This window comes from Ostrea edulis, chromosome 9 (genome assembly GCF_947568905.1).
Source record: "Ostrea edulis chromosome 9, xbOstEdul1.1, whole genome shotgun sequence".
In the NCBI taxonomy this organism is placed as follows: Eukaryota; Metazoa; Mollusca; class Bivalvia; order Ostreida; family Ostreidae; genus Ostrea; species Ostrea edulis.
In genome coordinates, this window is record NC_079172.1 from 68,768,980 (window position 1) to 68,791,767 (window position 22,788).

General features: G+C 37.0%; 2 protein-coding genes across 2 annotated transcripts in view; one reads left to right on the forward strand and one right to left on the reverse strand.

Annotated features, from left to right (window-relative positions):
* The window catches only part of LOC125659024 (deoxyribodipyrimidine photo-lyase-like), an 11,127-nt gene extending 4,839 nt beyond the window's left edge, over window positions 1-6,288 (forward strand). Inside the window, exons 4-10 of the mRNA XM_048890538.2 lie at window positions 343-525; window positions 939-1,097; window positions 1,892-2,090; window positions 2,340-2,492; window positions 3,030-3,151; window positions 5,300-5,459; window positions 5,949-6,288. Of these exons, the coding sequence (XP_048746495.2) occupies window positions 343-525; window positions 939-1,097; window positions 1,892-2,090; window positions 2,340-2,492; window positions 3,030-3,151; window positions 5,300-5,459; window positions 5,949-6,100 (1,128 nt within the window). The 3' untranslated portion in view covers window positions 6,101-6,288. The remainder of the gene's footprint in view (window positions 1-342; window positions 526-938; window positions 1,098-1,891; window positions 2,091-2,339; window positions 2,493-3,029; window positions 3,152-5,299; window positions 5,460-5,948) is intronic.
* Window positions 6,289-9,917: 3,629 nt separating this feature from the next.
* On the reverse strand, window positions 9,918-19,503 carry LOC125659036 (ubiquitin-associated domain-containing protein 2-like). The gene is made up of 8 exons (XM_048890570.2): window positions 19,322-19,503; window positions 18,770-19,017; window positions 18,426-18,529; window positions 17,848-17,968; window positions 17,602-17,649; window positions 15,033-15,278; window positions 12,446-12,556; window positions 9,918-11,011 (listed from the first exon to the last, which is right to left on the reverse strand). Exons 1-8 carry the CDS (start codon window positions 19,350-19,352, stop codon window positions 10,901-10,903), a joined length of 1,020 nt encoding a protein of 339 aa, XP_048746527.1. The 5' UTR covers window positions 19,353-19,503; the 3' UTR covers window positions 9,918-10,900.
* Window positions 19,504-22,788: the final 3,285 nt, after the last annotated feature.

Here is a 22,788-nt window from a genome sequence, read left to right on the forward strand (position 1 = left end):
GGGGGGTAGGATGGGGCCACAAGTGGGGGGGGGGGGGGGTCAAAGTTTTACATACAAATAAAGGAAAAAGCTTTAAAAATCTTCTTCTCAAGAACCATTGGGCCAAAGAAGTTGACATTTACATGAAAGCTTTCTGACATAGTGTAGATTCAAGTTTGCAAAGGGTAGTTTGGGCCATAATAGGGACTAAGGTTTTACATGCAAATATATATGGAAAGTCTTCAGATATGGGCCAAGGTGACTCAGGTGAGCGATGTGGCCCATGGACCTCTTGTTTTAAAATCTACTTTACTTCATTGAAAATTGCCTTTGTTTCATGATTACTTGAATGATTTGTTTTAGGAGTGCAGAGAATTAGACATATCTTTCCACCTGTTGATTGGTCATGCCAAGGATGTTCTACCTACATTTGTAGAAGAGAACAAGATTGGAGGAGTGGTTACGGATTTCTCTCCCCTGCGAGTTCCAGCAGAATGGGTAGCAGATGTTGTGAAAGCTCTCCCTGCAAATATTCCTCTGTGTCAGGTGAATTTTAATATTTTAACTCACCACCAGAGCCAAAGGCTTAAGTAAGCTTTACTGATCATATTTGTCTGCTGTCTTGCATAATTATCTTCTTCTCAGAAACTACTGTGTCGGTTTCAACCAAATTTTACTCAGAGCATCCTTTGGTGAAGGGTATTCATTCATAAAAAATCTCATGTTTGGTCATATGAGAGGTCAGATGCTATGCAAAGGAGGTGCAATTTAGAATTGAGTAAAATAGGGTAGGGTTGTTAAAAAAAACTGGCAGCATCCAGTTAGAGTGAAGATGCATTCAAGTGACTATTTCAGCCCATAGCCCTCTTCTTCTGTAGGGATGTCAGTTTAGCAATGATATGCTATAAAGGTTAATTCTTTATTTTTTTTTTTTATACATGTGTGGAATGCCCTTTCAGGTCGATGCTCATAACTTGGTGCCTTGTTGGGAAGCCTCGCCCAAATTGGAATACGGAGCCAGAACAATTAGGAACAAGATCCACAACCAGTTAAATCAGTATTTAACAGAATTCCCCCCGGTCTGCAAGCACACACACAGACCAAAGTCAAAATGCAAGGTACACAAGCACACACACAGACCAAAGTCAAAATGTAAGGTACGCAAACACACACACAGACCATAGTCAAAATGCAAGGTACGCAAGCACGCACACAGAACAATTGCAAGGTACACAAACACAGACCAAAGTCAAAATGTAAGGTATGCAAGCACACACACGGACCAAAGTCAAAATGTAAGGTACGCAATCACACACAGACCAAAGTCAAAATGTAAGGTACGCAAGTACACACACGGACCAAAGTCAAAATGTAAGGTACAATACGCAAGCACACAAACACAGACCAAAGTCAAAATGTAAGGTACGCAAGCACAAACACAGACCAAAGTCAAAATGTAAGGTACGCAAGCACAAACACAGACCAAAGTCAAAATGCAAGGAACGCAAGCACACACACGGACCAAAGTCAAAATGCAAGGTACGCAAGCACAAACACAGACCAAAGTCAAAATGCAAGGTACGCAAGCACAAACACAGACCAAAGTCAAAATGCAAGGTACAAAATGAGCTTATAGCTGCAACCATACACACAAATCAATGTTTCGATCCATACAAGGTACTGATTAATCATATCTGCAACCATACACACAATCCAATATTTCTATACAAGGTACAAAATATTCATATCTGCAAGCATTTGCACAAAGCAATGTCTTCATGAAAGGTACAAAATAAGCATATCTGTTATGATGACGAACATCTTGGGATTCAGCAGCACCTTTATATCAAGAGGAATTATTTCATGACCATAAAAGCACCATGTCTCACAGATACAATTCGCCATTTTTCAGTCAGTTGATTGGTCCACAGCCGAGGACAGCCTTGAGGTGGATCGTAAGGTTACAGAGGTGGAATGGGCAGTGCCGGGGAGTACAGCAGGACTAAACATGTTGGAATCTTTCTGCAAGGAGAGGCTGAAATACTTCGGTGCTGACAGAAATAATCCAAACAAGAACGCCCTCAGCAACCTGTCCCCATGGATCAAATTTGGTAAATTCCTTTATGTGATCCTTTTGATCAAATTGATAGCCATGTCACGTAAAACGTAGCTTAACTTTTTCTGAGAAATCCAGACCTGGTACTCTGCCCTGGACTTTTATTCTGATACATAATTTATCATCCTTGTCAAAATACATTAAAATTAATGATGAATAAAATAATCTTTGAATTGTAATGTTCTGTATGATAGTTGAAAACATCCATATAGAGATTGAGAAAACGTATATGTTTGATTTATAGGACAGATTTCTGTGCAGCGCTGCATTCTGACTGTGAGGCAGTACCGTGGTCGGTACAAAGATTCCGTAGAGTCGTATATAGAGGAGGCCATTATACGACGGGAGCTGTCCGATAACTTCTGTTTCTACAACAAAAACTATGACTCAATTGATGGTAAGTTACATTGAATAATCCATAAATCTTCCATACACAATGCAATAAGTAAAATTTAAGTTTTTATCTTGATATAAATCACAACAGACATTCTCAAAACACTACTTATGAGGAAATTAGCTAATAGAATAGATTTAAATCATCTTGGAGATAAAATGGTTTGGAGCAGAGTATGCATTTAAATAAACACCTTATCAGTTTATTAAGTGTTATCTGTCCTAAAGCATTTCATATTGTATGACATAAACAAGATATATAGTGTAACTTGTATTATGGTGTAACTTAATATGATATGGTTATTAGTATATGTAAACAAGATAGTTCTCAATGGACAGGAAAAGTAACAAACCATTTATACAATATAAATTGGTTCAAGGAATGCTGCTTGATAATCTTACAAGCAACTGATGATTAATTCTTTCATTAATTGACTGACTGACTATGATGCAGATGTAAGGGAAATAACTCTTGTGTGAAAATGATATTGTAAACATCTCTGTATTGTTCAATGAATGTGAAATTTTGGTTAATTTACAGGAGCATATGATTGGGCCAAACAAACTCTGAAGGTTCATGCTGGGGACAAGAGGGAGTATGTGTACACAAGAGAACAGCTGGAGTATGCCAAGTCACATGACAATCTGTGGAATGCTGCACAGGTAAGTGTAGACACCTGTAGTATGTCAGGTCACATGACAATCTGTAGAGTGCTGTGCAGGTAACTAATTGTAGAACTATCAACAGTGGGTCAAAAGGTTTTGATGTTTTCAACTCTAAGAAGTAAAGGATAGAAAAGAGATTTAAAGGATGAAGAAAACTAAACAAACAAGAGGCCCAGGGGCCTTATAGGTCACCTGAGTATCATGTAACAACCTTCCAATGTTTGAATTAGGTTTGTGTTTAAATATAAGAATTTTACTTTTGGATGGAAGAAACATTGAATAGCTATGTGGCCAGCCCCGCCTTTGCACCAGAACCCCTGACCCAGGGGCCATAAATTTCAGTTTTGAAAGAAGCATCCTTGATCATCATTATCATACTATTAGTTTGTCTACTTAATACCCAGCAGCAGAGGAGAAGATTTTCAAAGAAATAAAATGCATTTTCACTATATGATCAATAGGGCCCCACCCTAATACCAGAACCCCTGACCAAGGGGCCATGAATTTCACAATTTTGAAAGAGGCATCCTTGCTCATCATAACCATGCTATTGGTTTGTGTACTTAATACCCAAGGACAGAGAAGAAGATTTTCAAAGAAATAATGCATTTTCACTATATGACTTATAGAGCCCCACCCTAGCACCAGAACCCCTGATCCAGGGGCCATGAATTTCACAATTTTTAACAAGAGGTACTGTGAGCAATGCTCACTAAGAATACCCCCCGCTTACCCCAATCTCCCAAAGGGTGTTGGTAATAGGTATAAACTACCTCTTTTCTGAGTGTTGCTACTTCGATGTCCAGTGCGCATGACCTTTGACCTTTTGACCCCAAAATCGATGGGGAACATCTTCATCCCATGGGTAGTCCATATGTATGATATGGTGACTGTAGGTGGAAAGGATAACGCTTTAGAGCCCGGAAACCATATTGCTACTTCAATGTCCAGTGCGCGTGACCTTTGACCTTTTGACCCCAAAATCGATAGGGATCATCTTCATCCCATGGGTAGTCCATATATATGATATGGTGACTGTAGGTGGAAAGGATAACGCTTTAGAGCCCAGAAACCATATTGCTACTTCAATGTACAGTGCGCTTGACCTTTGACCTTTTGACCCCAAAATCGATAGGGAACATCTTCATCCCATGGGTAGTCTATATGTTTGATATGGTGACTGTAGGTGGAAAGAATAACGCTTTAGAGCCCGGAAACCATATTGCTACTTCAATGTCCAGTGCACTTGACCTTTGACCTTTTGACCCCAAAATCGATAGGGAACATCTTCATCCTATGGGTAGTCCATATGTATGATATGGTGACTGTAGGTGGAAAGGATAACACTTTAGAGCCCGGAAACCATATTGCTACTTCGATGTCCAGTGTGCTTGACCTTTGACCTTTTGACCCCAAAATCGATAGGGAACATCTTCATCCCATGGGTAGTCCATATATATGATATGGTGACGGTAGGTGGAAAGGATAATGCTTTAGAGCCCGGAAACCATTGCGTCTACAGACGGACGGACGGACAACCCGATTCCAGTATACCCCCCCACAACTTGTTGCGGGGGGTATAAAGAGGCATCCTTGCTCATCATTACCATGCTATTAGTTTGTCTACTTAATACCCAGAGAAGAAGATTTTCAAAGAATTTCTACACTTTCACTATATGACCAATAGAGCCCCACCCTAACACAAGAACCCCTGCCCCAGGGGCCATGAATTTCACAATTTTGGTAGAGGGCTCAACGCTCATTATAATTATGCCCACAGTTTGGCTTCTTGATGTCCAGGAGTAAAGAAGAAGATTTTTTAAAATTACACTCATTTTGATGGTTTTTGCCCCACCCCTCAGGCCCCAGGGGGGCAGGGACCACGAATTTCACAATTTTAGTTCCCCTCCACCCACAGATGCTATATGCCAAAATTGGTTGAAATTGGTTCAGGGGTTTCAGAGAAGAAGCTGAAAATGTTCAAATGTTGACGCACGACGAACGACGACGGACAAAAACAGATAGCAATAGGTCACCTGAATGAATTCAGGTGACCTAAAAAGATGAAATTCTTGTATTATGATCGTAATCAGTTATGTTTTGATCGCAGCTAATTAAGAATTTTAATGTATTATTTTGATACAGAAACAGATGGTTATAGAGGGGAAAATGCATGGTTTTCTGAGAATGTATTGGGCCAAGAAGATCTTAGAGTGGACACCAAGTCCAGAAGTGGCGTTAGAAACTGCAATCTACCTCAACGATAAATACTCACTGGACGGAAGAGACCCGAATGGTTACGTGGGTAAGTCATTGCTACGTGTTAAATCAAACATTGTTTTGTGTTTCTGTCTTCTGATTACAGAGGAAACACATTACTGCTAATAAGTGGAATTATGTCATCCCGCTAAATTTTTAGAAACAAAAGAAAAGCTATTAATGTTCATCTGTAAACTGGGCCGATGATGTACCAGCATTTTAGAAACAAAAAAAAAGCTATATTTAATGTTCATCTGTAAACTGGGCCGATGATGTACCAGCATTTTAGAAACAAAAAAAAAAAGCTGTATTTAATGTTCATCTGTAAACTGGGCTGATGATGTACCAGCATTTTAGAAACAAAAGAAAAGCTATATTTAATGTTCATCTGTAAACTGCATGGGCTGATGATGTACCAGCATTTACAGTGTCAGCTTGATAGTGACGTAATGAAATTACAAATGTGAGAAAGATGCATGGTCATAAATACACTCGTCAATAGACTTCCCTTACCTGTAGTTTCTGTATTTCACAGGGTGCATGTGGTCAATTTGTGGAATTCATGATCAGGGCTGGAAAGAGCGGGAAATCTTTGGTAAAATCCGTTACATGAATTACAATGGATGCAAGAGGAAGTTTGATGTGGCAGCATTTGAAAGGAAATTCAAAAGCAAATCCCTACAGTGATCATCAATTTCCAACTTATCAGGATTCAGAACAAGATCACATGACATACTATATGTGTTATAGTCCCTAAATGAGATGATTTAGTAGAATAATCGGACAATGTTAGATGTGTTCATTTTGTTTTATTTAGTATGTAGTATTGTAAAATTCTGAAATGATACTGCCATAGTAAATATATGTACCTGTAATTATCACTTAATGTTATGTAAAATGAAGTACGCCACCACAGTGAAAGATATGCTGTCAAGAAAGCAACGGTACACAGCTCGACAGATTCTGTGGCCCACTCTGTTATAAAGATTCTGTGGCCCACTCTGTTCTATAGATTCTTTGGCCCACTCTGTTATACAGATTCTGTGGCCCACTCTGTTCTACAGATTCTGTGGCCCACTCTGTTCTACAGATTCTGTGATCCACTCTGTTCTACAGATTCTGTGGCCCACTGTTATACAGATTCTGTGGCCCACTCTGTTCTATAGATTCTGTGGCCCACTCTGTTATGCAGATTCTGTGGCCCACTGTTATACAGATTCTGTGGGCCACTCTGTTATACAGATTCTGTGGCCCACTCTGTTCTACAGATTCTGTGGCCCACACTTTTATACAGATTTGGTGGCCCACTCTGTTCTACAGATTCTGTGACCCACTGTAACAGTTACACATATTCTGTGGCCCACTGTTATACAGATTCTGTGGCCCACTCTGTTCTACAGATTCTGTGGCCCACTCTGTTCTACAGATTCTGTGGCCCACACTTTTATACAGATTTGGTGGCCCACTCTGTTCTACAGATTCTGTGACCCACTGTAACAGTTATACAGATTCTGTGGCCGACTCTGTTCTACAGATTCTGTGGCCCATGCTGTTATACAGATTCTGTGGCCCACTCTGTTCTACAGATTCTGTGGCCCACTCTGTTCTACAGATTCTGTGACCCACTCTGTTCTACAGATTCTGTGGCCCACTGTTCTACATATTCTGTGGCCCACACTGTTATTGAGATTCTGTGACCCATTGTAACAGTTATACAGATTCTGTGGCCCACACTGTTATACAGATTCGGTGGCCCACTCAGTTCTACAGATTCTGTGACCCACTGTAACAGTTATACAGATTGTGTGGCCCACTCTGTTCTACAGATTGTGTGGCCCACTCTGTTATACAGATTATGTGGCCCACTGTTACAGTTATACAGATTGTGTGGCCTACACTGTTATACAGATTCTGTGGCCCACTCTGTTCTACAGATTCTGTGGCCCATGCTGTTATACAGATTCTGTGGCCCACTCTGTTATACAGATTCTGTGGCCCACACTGTTATACAGATTCTGTGGCCCACACTGTTGTACAGATTCTGTGGCCCACGATGTTATACAGGTTCTGTGGCCCACTCTGTTCTACAGATTCTGTGGCCCACACTGTTATACAGATTCTGTGGCCCACTGTTATACAGATTATGTGGCCCACACTGTTCTACAGATTCTGTGACCCACTGTAACAGTTATACAGATTCTGTGGCCCACACTGTTATACAGATTCTGTGGCCCACTGTTATACAGATTCTGTGGCCCACACTGTTATTCAGATTCTGTGGCCCACTGTAACAGTTATACAGATTCTGTGGCCCACACTGTTATACAGATTCTGTGGCCCACACTGTTATTCAGATTCTGTGGCCCACTGTAACAGTTATACAGATTCTGTGACCCGCTATAGTCTACAGATTCACTGACCCCTAGTTTCACAGATTTTGTGGCCTATACTTATAAACTCCCAACATATTCGTGTTATCGACGTGAATCACATTTAGCTAGGACTACATTGTGAAGCATGACACCCCCCCCCCCCCTCCCCCTTCACTGTAGTACATTTACATGTACATGTATATCAATGTTATTACAACCTATGTGTAGCGATAGTAGAAGAGCAGATCATAGGATTTAATTTTTATTAGATTGATGTTACTAACATCCATTACTGCAGAATTTGATAAACTTACATGTACATGTAGCTCCAACATATGATCAAGGTGAATTTCGCTCAGAAATTGTTTTTTTTATCTGTACAATATGGAGCCACGGATTGGTTCAAGAAGTTTAATATTTGTTTTTAAAAAGATCATGTGTTCAATCAAAATGCAAGCTTTCTTGTTTTTTGTTGATTGAAGTTAATTATTTTGATAATGTCCTTTCTCCCTCTCACTAAGGAGAGGGTTTACTTAAACAGACTCTCTTCATCATCAAAGCTGTACCATTTGGAGAAATACTTTTGAAGCATCTTTAGATGGAAAATGGAGATTTATACTAATTGTAAACCCTGACCCAGATTGGCCTTACTTTGGATATTCATTTCCTTTGGGAATCTTTCCAAACATTGGAGGACTTTTAGTGTATATGTCTTCATACATTATTGAGCTTCTATAATTAGCTTTCTAAGCTTCGGGAGCCATCTCTGTATGAACAACATCACACTGGGTGAGCATTGTGGCTCATGGACATTTTATACAAATCACCATCCATAGGAAACTATTTTCTTTTCTATTAAATCACTGAAACAATAATAAGTCTTCGTATTTGTAAGTGGATTAGGACCAATCTGTTCAAAATAACAACTCTGTATAGCAGACATCCCCTCGTTAAATATGTGCCAGCACGTTCTATAAAGTTCCATTACAATGACCTTGTCTTTTAACTGTAAAATCGATAACATTTATTCTCCCACAGACACTTGTTTCTGTAAATAAGTTATGACCTCTGTATACTAATAATAATGCATGTTATTAGTACACAGAGGTTATAACTTATTTACAGAAACAAGTGTCTGAGTATTCTCCCTACAAATGTGAAAGAAATTTGATGCTGAATATTACTACTTTCAATACCAGCGTACTCGACCCTCCAATTTGACCTTCAAATACACCAGGAACTTGAGGCTTTTTCATGTATCTAATTAGATGGATTTCTGCAATTATCTTTACAAGCACCAAATACTCTTAAATCTTATTCATCTTACTTAAAGAAACTTTGTGTTCAATTAGATCCCTGCAAGTTATGCTGGAATCCAATGCAAATCACACTAAAATAGCAATATACAAGCAACTGAAGACTTGTGCCCTCGGCTCAAACAAAATGTGTATCAAACAAGCTGGAAAATTGCTATACTTAGCGACTCTGGAGGGAATTCTGTACAAGTGGAATTTTTAGCAAAACACAAATTTAGCGATTTTTCCATAAAAATGGGTACATATTTCATAATTCCAGGAAAGATAACTACCGCCTCCAATATGTAACAATAGCAGTGTTCAATTTTAGCAATCTCTCCACTCTCACTAATAATACCAATATGTAACAATAGCAATGTTCAATTTTAGCAATCTCTCCACTCTCACTAATAATACCAATATGTAACAATAGCAATGTTCAATTTTAGCAATCTCTTCACTCTCACTAATAATACCAAAATTAACTGCCTCCAATATGTAACAATAGCAATGTTCAATTTTAGCAATCTCTCCACTCTCACTAATAATACCAAAATTAACTGCCTCCAATATGTAACAATAGCAATGTTCAATTTTAGCAATCTCTCCACTCTCACTAATAATACCAAAATTAAATCCTTGCTAAAATTTCTACATATACGGTATATTTATCTGCCTCGAAATATGATATGGTGTTTTGTGTAATGAAATATGATATGGTGTTTTGTGTAATGACGTGAAGATTAAGAAGCAGAATGGACTTAAACCACCAGCTTACCCCAAATTTTATTTCAATGAAATAATATTTCAGTGATAAAAAATACAAAGAAGGGGAGCTCTAATGTATAGTTTATTATCAAAACAGCACAAAATGCCAAATGATTTTTGCCAATAAAAATGACATTACAGCTTCCATACATTAAGACACACGCTGCTTGGAAAACAGATTTTAACATCCGTCCAAACTTGCACCAAAAGGAAAATGGACTTGAACACTCGATCTCTATATTTGGAGTCTTATGTTAGGTGTTGACTTCACATGTTGACATGTTACATTTCAGTATGAAAGAGACTGTCGTCACGACTAAAGATACACAATATATTCCTGTCATTGTTAACATTAACAAACTATACATGATATTTCTATCATTGTTAACATTAACAAAAGATACACAATATATTCCTGTCATTGTTATCACTACTGATGTCCAAGAGGATCTTATTATTTTTTGTCTTTTTCTCACATTTCTTTCTTTGATGATTAAAGCAGATTTTGGAAAAGCAATTAGAGATAAGTCTACTAAAAATACATATAAACAAAACCTTCTATTTCTGAACAAGAAGAATGCCCCCCTCCTAGTCTCTCTCTGATAGAATCTGATTAAAATATCCCAATCCTAAGGACTGAGTGGAACTTCCCAGCATGATATTCATTAATGGGAACATTGTTGTATAAGTCTTATAGAGAGAACTTAAGAAACTATCATTATAAGTTTGCATATTAACAAACTTGCATTTGACATAATTCTGCTGTGCTTTTCAGTGCCAGCTTCATGAAGCCTTTGGCTCAAGTGAACAAAAAATGGATATCCATCAAATGTTAAAATAATTATATAAATATAAATATCGCACTTCCGATGCATTACTAATTGGATTTTGCACACATGTTGTACATTGTATACACAAAAATCGAGACTGGAAAATATAAACATCAATGTCAGCGGCCTCAGCAGGCCATTTGGTAAAATCTCCATCTTTGGACAACTTCTCCTTTTCTAATGTCAAAATAACAGTTTTATACACAAAGTCACCAGTGACTGCTAAGATTCCTGGAGCAGATAATTTGTGGCGGTGTTAAGGTCGTTCTGAGACATTAGTAACGCCCTTCTCACCCGTTCCTCTGTAAAACCCATGTCCACAAGCTGCTGGATCTGAAACAAACACTACAGTCAAATGTATGTCTCAAAGCCTTTCAAATTTGTCTCAAATAATTACGTAAATTGTCAGAAATTATTTGACAATTGTAAATTGCCTTTGAAATAAAATCCTGTTTTTGTCACTAGTGCTCTTGACATTCACAAATCGACTAGTATTTAGGATGAACAGTCAATGTAGATGGAGTAATGAAAATTGGGAATAAGTACATAGTACATTGGTTATGACAGAAATTACTGTACAGTAATGTACGGTGTACTCGACTAGCTCTAAATAAAGAAACAGTAGTGATGGATAATGCAATTTTTGACAGAAAATAGCTAAATCAATATGTGACCAACAACATCCACTGGCTAAATTAAATATATTATCAACATCGCTGGTTTCATTAGTATATAGCGCTCACTCAACGTATTGCAAACTTTTGTTCACGACTAATTTGGGCAATAATGTGGGGGTGGCAATATAGTAAATTCACCATTACTGATAATTCACCGAGCAGTCAAAAAAAATTTCAATTCTGTAAAATCTGTGCTTCATTCTGTATGAACATTTAGATAATTTAGAGTTTAATTCAGCAATTATTTGCAATTAACCTGACCATCTGACTATCTTGTCCAGTCTGTCGCACTTCACCATACTGCTCTCGAAGTACAGGTGTGATTACCAATTACCTAATTATCGAGGGTAAACTCTCTAAAATTTGACTGTTTGAGAAAATCAGTGGCATATGGCATTATGAGGGGCGGGTATTATAACGGGTGTGTCAACATGGGGAGAAATTTGTTTGTTTTTTTTAGGATTTTCAGGCAATAAGTTTGGGGCGGCAATATATCGAGAGAGCACAGTACATATATATCGAGGGAGCACATTATATATTATTAATATTCCAAAATGATAATGAAATGGAAAACTTAAAAAACATATACCATATTCATCCTACTGAGCACCCTGGGTACTTAGAAAATTGGAAAAAGGGGGTGGTTATTTAGAACCTTGTTTTTGACATATTTCCCGTGATGTTTTGACTTTGAAAACTGATTAAATTCTAAATGAGATATTGTTATACTTTCATTTATGACAATATAATACACTTAGGTCTTATTTATTGATTTATTATTTCAAATCATCAAAGTAAATACACAAAGATATGATAGGTGATACTGGTATAAGGCAAATTGTACTGTGTTTAAATGGGGGGGGGGGGGGGGTTCTTAATTTTTGAGAGTTGAAAAAAGGCCCAAGGGGTGCTTATTGGGGGATGGGGGTCTCAAAAGGATGAATACGGTACATTGTGTTATCAATAACATTCATTTGCTACAGTAACATCAGGATGTGTCTAATAACACATACATGTATATTATATTGCTACGATAACACTAAATGTGTCCACATTGGCTATACATAAGATGTGCGACTATCAACTCTACCTGCTCCTGTGAGGGCGGGTCTGTTGCTGGGACATTTCTTTGCCTGAGTCCCTGATTATAATCTTCAAATGGTACTGCATCATTCATAGCTTCAAACAGCCCTGGACCATTCTGAAAAATTTCCAATAAAAAAACAACCTTACATTTACATGCACACTAGAATGTGAAATGAGGCTGGCTATAACTGTGGTTTATTGGCACATGTATACACTAGTAGTGTTTCAACCCCACCTGCAGTCAGATTTAGTACAGTAACAGTAAAACACATTTATAACAAACATGCTTATGATGAATCCATGCTTCTTGCGCAGTGATATTGATTTATTCATTAATGAAAAGAAAATAACAAAAATTATGTTTATTGATATAATGAAGTATGTTTATAAGAAACTCTTTTATGCTGACCTTGGAGAGTCATTATAAACATGTTTTACTGTAATGGAGTTTGGATATAAAAAACTTTGCTAACCCTGGAGGTCATATTGTAGCGAACGTTTGTTAAAATGAACTGTTTTTGCTGACTCTGGAGATTCTGTATAATCATATTTACTGTACAATAAACTTTGGTTACAACAAACTGTTTTATTGACTGGAGATTCTGTATAACCATGTTTTACTTTATAATGAAGTTTGGTTATAATGAACTGTTTTTGCTGGTACTGTAGGTCCGCTATAACTGTTTTACTGTATAATGAAGTTTGGTTATAATGAATTGTTTTGCTGACTCTGGAGGTTCCCTATAACTGTGTTTTACTGTACCATGTGATACTGATGGGGATCCTTACAACTGAAGTAGCAGAAAACCATCTATGTGGTAAAAATATGAACTAAAATGTACAAAAATGAAATTCTATTTCCATATTATAAAATTCAAAATATCAATTTCTTTAGGACACTAACTACGCATCAAGAACTTGTTCTCAAATCAATGTTGTTGACACTTGTACTACCAGCGACTTTCCTGGTTTAGCCCATTAAGTGGGTCCTGCCCTTGAATTATAATGAAGAACAGAACGAAATGACCCCCTAGCACAAACATCCTTGCATCATAGGACCCCATTGGAAATAAGCTTTTGAGCTTTCATGGGTTATCCTTGGTATTTATGTATGTATATACCGAATAAACATTTATTTATTTATTTTATTTAACAAGCAATGAAAATATTACACTTTCATGTAATTTAGTCACATCTTACTGGTGGAGAAGCACTTGAAAAAACATTGATACCCTCTGAGTACAGAAACCACGCTCTCCGGGTTAATATCTAGCAACGGGAAACAATACTTGACAACAGGTGATATCATGGAAGACGACTTAGCCGGTGAAACATCTAATAAATGTACGACATTCAGTATAATAAAACAAATAGTGCATGTAGTGGGTAGTAATGTTGAAAATTTTCACCCATGCACCTCGGTTGACAATGGTTTTCGAAGGGCGAAAATTTTCAATGTTACCCTCAGCTACATGCACTACGTATATAATATTACTTCAATATAATGAATTGTGCATGAAATGAATTTTTTTAAAAAAAATTCTCTTGGGCTTTCCTGTAACTCGTGTTTTACTATAGAAAGATGGCCGTTCTCAGATGTTGTTAGTAACACCTTTGTTCTATCTGTGAAATTCTACACTCTGACCTGTTTTGGATTATAAGGTGGTACCTGCTCTCGGATCGACTTCTACACACTGACCTGGTTTGGATTATAAGGTGGCCCCTGCTCTGGGATCGACTGGCAGTAATACCTTTGTTCTGTGAAATTCTACACACTGACCTGGTTTGGATTATAAGGTGGCCCCTGCTCTGGGATCGACTGGCAGTAATACCTTTGTTCTGTGAAATTCTACACACTGACCTGGTTTGGATTATAAGGTGGCCCCTGCTCTGGGATCGACTGGCAGTAATACCTTTGTTCTGTGAAATTCTACAAACTGACCTGGTTTGGATTATAAGGTGGTCCCTGCTCTCAGATTGACTGCAGAAATACCTTTGTTCTGTGAAATTCTACAAACTGACCTGGTTTGGATTATAAGGTGGCCCCTGCTCTGGGATCGACTGGCAGTAATACCTTTGTTCTGTGAAATTCTACAAACTGACCTGGTTTGGATTATAAGGCGGCTCCTGCTCTCAGATTGACTGCAGAAATACCTTTGTTCTGTGAAATTCTACACACTGACCTGGTTTGGATTATAAGGATGTCCCTGCTCTCAGATTGACTTGCAGAAATACCTTTGTTCTGTGAAATTTTACACACTGAACTGGTTTGGATTATAAGGTGGTCCCTGCTCTCAGATTGACTGCAGAAATACCTTTGTTCTGTGAAATTCTACACACTGACCTGGTTTGGATTATAAGGTGGTCCCTGCTCTCAGATTGACTTGCAGAAATACCTTTGTTCTGTGAAATTCTACACACTGACCTGGTTTGGATTATAAGGTGGTCCCTGCTCTCAGATTGACTGCAGAAATACCTTTGTTCTGTGAAATTCTACACACTGACCTGGTTTGGATTATAAGGTGGTCCCTGCTCTCAGATTGACCTGCAGAAATACCTTTGTTTTTTTCTGTGAAATTCTACACACTGACCTGGTTTGGATTATAAGGTGGTCCCTGCTCTCGCATTGACTGTAGTAACACCTGATGTTCAATCTCATCCATCCTCTCCTGCCTCTGTAACTCCAAAGTGGCTCCCATAGGGAGAACATTGTCTTTAGGTTCCGCAGATTCAATAAATCTGCCAAAAATTTTGTACACGATACCAGCAATCACATTGGGTATAGCGATTACTTGCTGGATTTTTAAAAAGTTCTGCCGCCATAAAATTCCAGTTATCTACCAAAGAAAAGAAAAATTAATCTACATCGTATGATTAAGATATTCAGTATTAGACACAAACACCATGGTTTCCTTAATTTTGGCGGACATCCGAGTATTTTGTGGCTTCTACTTGTAGTACAGCATGTATGGTGTGGGATATTTTGTGGACAGGTACAATCTAATATTTGCTCTTTCATACAGGATGTACTTCATGCATCATCTTATTTCTTGGTCTTCCTCAAGCAGAAAAATGTGAATTGGGAGTTAACAAAGGAGAGTGAAACTGCAATACATGTCCAAAATCTTATACAAAGAAATGCCCGATCTTACAATCTAAATCATACATCAGGATCCGTATCCAAAGTAATCAGAGTTTGAATAACCATGCGCCCGGCCACCAAAGACCCATACATGATGCAGTGGGTGAAAAATTTCTTTGTAGAGGTGCCTGACTGGCCACCTTAAAATTATCACGAAATAAAATTTAGATGTATCAAATCTGCTTACCATACTGGTAACAAAGTTGTAACAAGCCAAGGGGCTTTATAAAGTTATACATGATTGGGATCGAAGTTAAGGGAACTTGAGTCCTAATTCCTATTTAATTAAAAGATAGATACATATATAGTGATAATAGTAATTTCAGAAATGGTTGATATTTTGTCAGGCAATTAGGTCTTTGGCAGGGCATACAATTTTTACAAGCAGTCAGCCCTGCTAATTTTTTAGCGAGTTTAAAATACTGCTTTATACAGTTTTCAATATCTTTTTCCTTCATACCGGTCATTTTACGAGTTTCCTACATACTGGTCATTTTACGAGTTTCCTACATACCGGTCATTTTACGAGTTTCCTACATACTGGTCATTTTACGAGTTTCCTACACACTGGTCATTTTACGAGTTTCCTACACACCGGTCATTTTACGAGTTTCCTACACACTGGTCATTTTACGAGTTTCCTACACACTGGTTATTTTACGAGTTTCCTACATACCGGTCATTTTACGAGTTTCCTACATACCGATCATTTTACGAGTTTCCTACACACTGGTCATTTTACGAGTTTCTTACACACTGGTCATTTTACGAGTTTCCTACACACTGGTCATTTTACGAGTTTCCTACATACCGGTCATTTTACGAGTTTCCTACATACCGGTCATTTTACGAGTTTCTTACACACTGGTCATTTTACGAGTTTCCTACATACCGGTCATTTTACGAGTTTCCTACATACTGGTCATTTTACAAGTTTCCTACATACTGGTCATTTTACGAGTTTCCTACAAACTGGTCATTTTACGAGTTTCCTACATACCGGTCATTTTACGAGTTTCCTACATACCGGTTATTTTACGAGTTTCCTACACACCGGTCATTTTACGAGTTTCCTACACACTGGTCATTTTACGAGTTTCCTACACACTGGTCATTTTACGAGTTTCCTACATACCGATCATTTTACGAGTTTCCTACATACCGGTCATTTTATGAGTTTCTTACACACTGGTCATTTTACGAGTTTCCTACATACCGGTCATTTTACGAGTTTCTTACACACTGGTCATTTTACGAGTTTCCTACATACCGGTCATTTTACGAGTTTCCTACACACTGGTCATTTTACGAGTTTCTTACACACTGGTCATTTTACGAGTTTCCTACACACTGGTCATTTTACGAGTTTCCTACATACCGGTCATTTTACGAGTTTCTTACACACTGGTCATTTTACGAGTTTCCTACATACCGGTCATTTTACGAGTTTCCTACATACCGGTCATTTTACGAGTTTCCTACACACTGGTCATTTTACGAGTTTCCTACACACTGGTCATTTTACGAGTTTCCTACACACTGGTCATTTTATGAGTTTCCTACACACTGGTCATTTTACGAGCCCAATGACATGTACCGTCCCCCTGTACTGGTCTGATTGGAGATTTGATGATGAAAATTCTTTGGATCAATAGATTAAAAAAAAACATTGCAGTATCACCTTATTTTCTGTACTTCATCAAATGTATATGTACATGTATGACTACATGCACCAATACAATGCCGCCATTATCATGATTTATAATATAATTGTGGAATCATTAGGCTTCATAACAGCCAAATTTATGTGGCTACCAAGAATTTCGAAGAAATACACAAATTACAGAAAGTAAGTATGTATATGTTTCAATGTACAGAAACTTTACGAAAACACAGAGAAAAATATTGACTTTCCATGAAAATTAGTCCCGACAAACTTAAATGATTCGGAGATCCCCAATAATTTGTGACACTCGCTAATCAACATGCAATGCATATAAATTCCTTCTGATGCTTACAATTCCACAGATGGCTACGATCACAGTCTCCAGGGAACCACTGGCAACCTGTCAGAAGTAACACAAGAAATATCATTAAATGTAGTTTTCTATTTCTATCCACACAGGATTATAAAAAAACTTCCCATACACTTTTCTGACAAAACATGATGTACAAACTTATAAAACTGAAGAGCATATATGTTTTTTATCCTGTAAAATACTGGTAACTCAAAAGATTGAATGTAATTTATATATTTTTTTCACCTGTAGCCCAAGAAAATACTGGAATGACTTCCCTGTCATAGGGATTCCCAAAACATTTCCAAGTTCTATTCTAGGAATATCCAGGAAGTATGGTACGAAAAACGGATAAATAAAGCACAATCTACAAAATTAACAGCTTACAGTTACAGGACTGGATGAATTAAACAGTCTACAAAAATAATCACAACTTTAGGACTCCTAGAAAAGATACAGTACATGAAATATCAAGTTGCATAATCATGGATATCATATTTACAAAAAAAATATACGACACGGTTGACACCCTTGTTAACAATATATGTAGCATAAACAGCTGTAAATTCCATCTTGGTTATTTTCATTGTACTAGGTTTTTTTGGATCCGAAATAAACAAAAACACAGAGTAGAGTTTTCACACATAACAGATAATCCGGCAAGACAAGACTGTAGATCTCATGACAAGACTGTAGATCTCAAGACAAGACTGTAGATCTCATGAAAAATAAGTGATTCACAGTAAACAACACCATACTAGTACATAGAACAGGATTGTACAGAGAAGAGAATTAATCTAAATTAATGCTACACAAACACTTACGGGCCAGATGGCAAAGGCTCCATATTAAAATGTAAAAGTTTGCACACATGGACAGCAGACAACTCTAATACACTCCCAAATATAAAAAATCCAATCAACTGCGCCTGAAATATATAAATATGTAATTACATGAGTGTATATGTGTGACGTCCGACATGTCACCCTCTATCATACCAGTTTGTTTGAGTGTTTTAATTTCTGATTTAAAAAAAAATTAATAAAGCAGAAATGAGAGAGAAAAATAAATCAGTCAATTTGAAGCCAGTTCAGAAATGTTGAAAACAATTTTGTATCTATTTTTTTTTTAACAAGTCAATGCAGATAGAGATTTAGAGAATACACACGATAAACTTTCTTGAACCATATCTTCTTTCAAAAGTTCTAAAGTAGTAGAATAGGATGCTTCCAACAATCAGGTCCTTGACATCCAGGAAAGCAATTCTAGCTGTGACAAGGCGCCAAAGCTGCAATTTCTGTACAATGAGGGAATGGTGATACACACACAGGTGGCGGTATTGACTCAGTGGAAAGTTGATGACAACCGATGACAAAAAACTCGCTCCCAGTATGCATTTGCACACCGGTGCCTTATCTGAAAATAAACAAATATCAGGTACATGTATGTATTGGCATGGCTTTTATTTGCAAGAGAACCCAGGCAAGCTGGATGCAGGCAAGCTGGATGCTGCTCTAAGCCATTCCGAGTCGGAAAACAACACTAATTTCATTATTGAGATGCATCTGTCATTTTGAATCACTTAATGATGATACAGGTAAAGAAATAAAGTGCACAAATTAAATGCTCCACATAACCTATGTCAGATTTCGTTACGAAAGCAGGAAAGTGCGTTACTTCTTTGAAGCACGTAACATATACATGTTAATTCAATTCTTACAAAATCCTGAAGCGCTGTTTAGCTGCCACATGATTTATTCCATAGGAATTTAAGCTGCCAATTGCCAAAAAGCCAGCATCACACACATACAAAAGGTAACTGACTGTCAACTGTGTAAATTAATAAAATTAAAACCGACAAATTGACAATGCAAACCGGAAACTGCGATATGAAACAAATATGCAAACCAAATTCGATTCCTGGATCCGAAACCTTTTAAAAGAGGTTCTCACCTGAGATTTGTAGTACATGTACAATGTATATTTTTTGGGAGGTGTGGGCCTATTCTTGAGTATTTTGATTGATAAACATAATACAACACTAACTTTTATGCCATATTTTTTTTCTTGATATATCTAACTTGACTTTAAATTATTTCATTTTTTTTACCGTAACAATATGGAAGCACATACTTCCGTGCTTCATAGGAAGCTACGCCACTGGCGATGTCCGATATTGATATTCGCTGATTTATCGTTATACGTTAGATTTTTTTCAAATATATTTAAATTACAGTCTTAAATTTAAGGGACTGCATGTTCACGTTTTTTTTTTAAAATTATCATTATTTCAAAAAATCAATTTTGATGTTAAAAATAAAAAAAACATAACTCATTTAATGTTGGCAACCAAATTTTGGACCTTCTGAATGCAAGAATTAAAGCAAAAGTTTAGCTTTAACTTTGTGTTATGTAAACAAAGAATCTTTTTATGTTTACAAACAAACCAGTGTAATTTTGTAATTAAAAAACTATTAATTTTGCACACCACAAATTTAACTTTAGAAAAACACATTTTACAAAGTATACTTGATATGTGATATATATAATAAACTTGGATCGATATCCATTTATTTTGAAAACTTTGTAAACAATAACATTCCTCAATCTTTGTTTTCAGAACAAATAATAAACTCTCTGTCATGATATATAACCTTCATTTTTGTGTGAAACCTTTTAAACGGATTAGACAGTAGATTTTGATCAATCATTTAATTAAAATAAAAAAAAGAACAACCCAAAAATATGAAGGTGGGGTTTGGGAATCGTGAATCAGTCCCTAATATAAGACATAAAAACACGCCCTGGGGTATGGATCTTGATAAGTATAGCACGCCTATTTGAACAGCTAGGAATATTCCGACACAAGTGAAATTAAAATGCAAATATAAAAAAATAAATTTCATTTTTGAAAATACAGGAGATTCAGAACAGCAACGCTTCACGCCAGCATGCATTTCATAACGCGCTAACGCTCTTCATGAAGCATCAAACTTATATGAGAGAGGTTTAAGTTTCAGACAGACAGGACAAAATAATACCACCACCCCCTCCTCCGCCTTTAGTCATGGGGGCATAAGAAATGGAATCAACACTTTTAGGATTTAGGAACATTTGCAATTTGATATGAGTCAGTGTGGTCCTGCTAATCTTGAAAAGGCCTGTATATTCCCATATCAAACTTCTTCATGGGACACCTGAATTGAACAAACTTAAATATATATTACTTGAAGATGTTTGCGTATCATTGACCGATGCTCTTGAAAAGAGTTTTTAAAGAAGTGTCCCTATATATTCTCGTATCAAACTTTGATCCCCTATTGCACGGTCCTATCCTACCCCCGGGAGGGGGTGGGTGGGTCATGATTTGAACAAACTTCAATCCACATTACCTGCGAATGCTTGCATGACTAATCATAGCCCTGCTGTTATTGAGGTGAGGATTTCCCCTATGTATTTTAATGTAAAGCTTTGATTAACTATTGTGACCTCACCCTACCCCCAGGGACCACATTTTGAACAAATTTGAATCTGCACTACCCGTGGATGTTTGCATATTTTAAGATATGAGTAAACATGGCCATGCTGTTCTTGAGTTTGTTACCAGATTTCATGTACATGTACACTATATTGACAATTATATATAACCATGCAGATTTCATGTACATGTACACTTTATTGACAATTATATATAATCATGCATTGGATACAGCAATAATCCTCTGTCAAATATAATACGTATGTAGTAAGCTTATTATAGATTATCGGCCACGGTCTCCTGGTATCCTTTATAGTTATGTTATCAACGGTATTGCATATGTATAAAGTACTATATCTAGTCATATTATAGTCTCCTTTTCATTGTTCTCTTCTCTCCGCTCACAATCTAAAATGTACAAAAAATAAAATGTATTGTATACAAAAATCTTTGTTATGTTTTATGCATATGTCTCTTAATGTTCTTTGTATTGCATTGTCCGTTGTGGGTACATGTATATACATGTAACAATAATGTTGTTACTCCAATTGTTAGTCTTGTAATTTTCATTTATGTTTTGTGACCCTTTGTCTGTTCATCGTATGTATGATATAAATATAAGGACCCCTCAGGAAATAAGCTAATTTAAGCTTTTATGGGTTATCCTTAGGTTATTATTTCATCATTTGTCATGTTTTCCATTCAGTTCCTTATACTTCAACTGTTTTAACTGCATAGTGCTATAGATTATGTAAGAACTGTGTAATCATTTATTCATCTCATCTTATTCAAATATATGTTTGAAAAATACATAAAACATAGTGTTAGGTACAACACGTGTTGGGCTGTTCATTACATAGATATCAGTCTGATTTCTTAACGTTATCCAGCTACCAGATTATCACATGGTGTCAGAAGTGTAGGGATACCATTGCGCTGCAAAATACCGGAGTTTAATCCACCACCGAATTTCAATTTTAGTAATCCTAGTGAGTGACCAGACTGGAAACAGAGGTTTGAACGTTACAGAATCGCCACAAAGCTTCACAAAGCTGATGGAGATATTCATGTAAACTGTTTAATTTATGCTATGGAAAAAGAAGCAGAGCATATTTTTAAGTCGTTAGTATTTGAGCAGTCAGACGATGCAAAAAAAGTACGAGACAGTGATGAAGAAATACAATGAGTATTTCGTCCCAAGGAAAAATGTTATATATGAGTGTCCAAGAAACTACAGCTATTTAAAATGCACCCTAACACTAGACGAAGCCATACAGTGTGCAAGACAGACAGAACATATGAAAACACAGATGCAAGACCAAACCTCACAGTTTAAATGTTTGGATGAAGTAAAAAGGTATGGAAACCAAAAACAGCCATCTTCACGTAAATATTATAGTAACAAATAGACACATAGCCATGGGAAACCAAGTCCAAGCAACCCGCAGTGCGGCAGATGTAACCGTAGGCATGGGCATGATGGAAAATACCCTGCCATTGGTCAAGGATGCAAAGCTTGCAACAAATGGAACCATTTTGAAGTGTGTTGTCCTAACAAACATACCAAATCAGCACGCAAAGTCTTACATGTTCATGATGTGCGCAATGAAGAACCTGATGAAACATTTCATTTAGGATCTATTAGCTTTGACCATACAGATGACCCTTGGATAGTGACCTTAAACGTTTGTAATCAACCTGTCAACTTC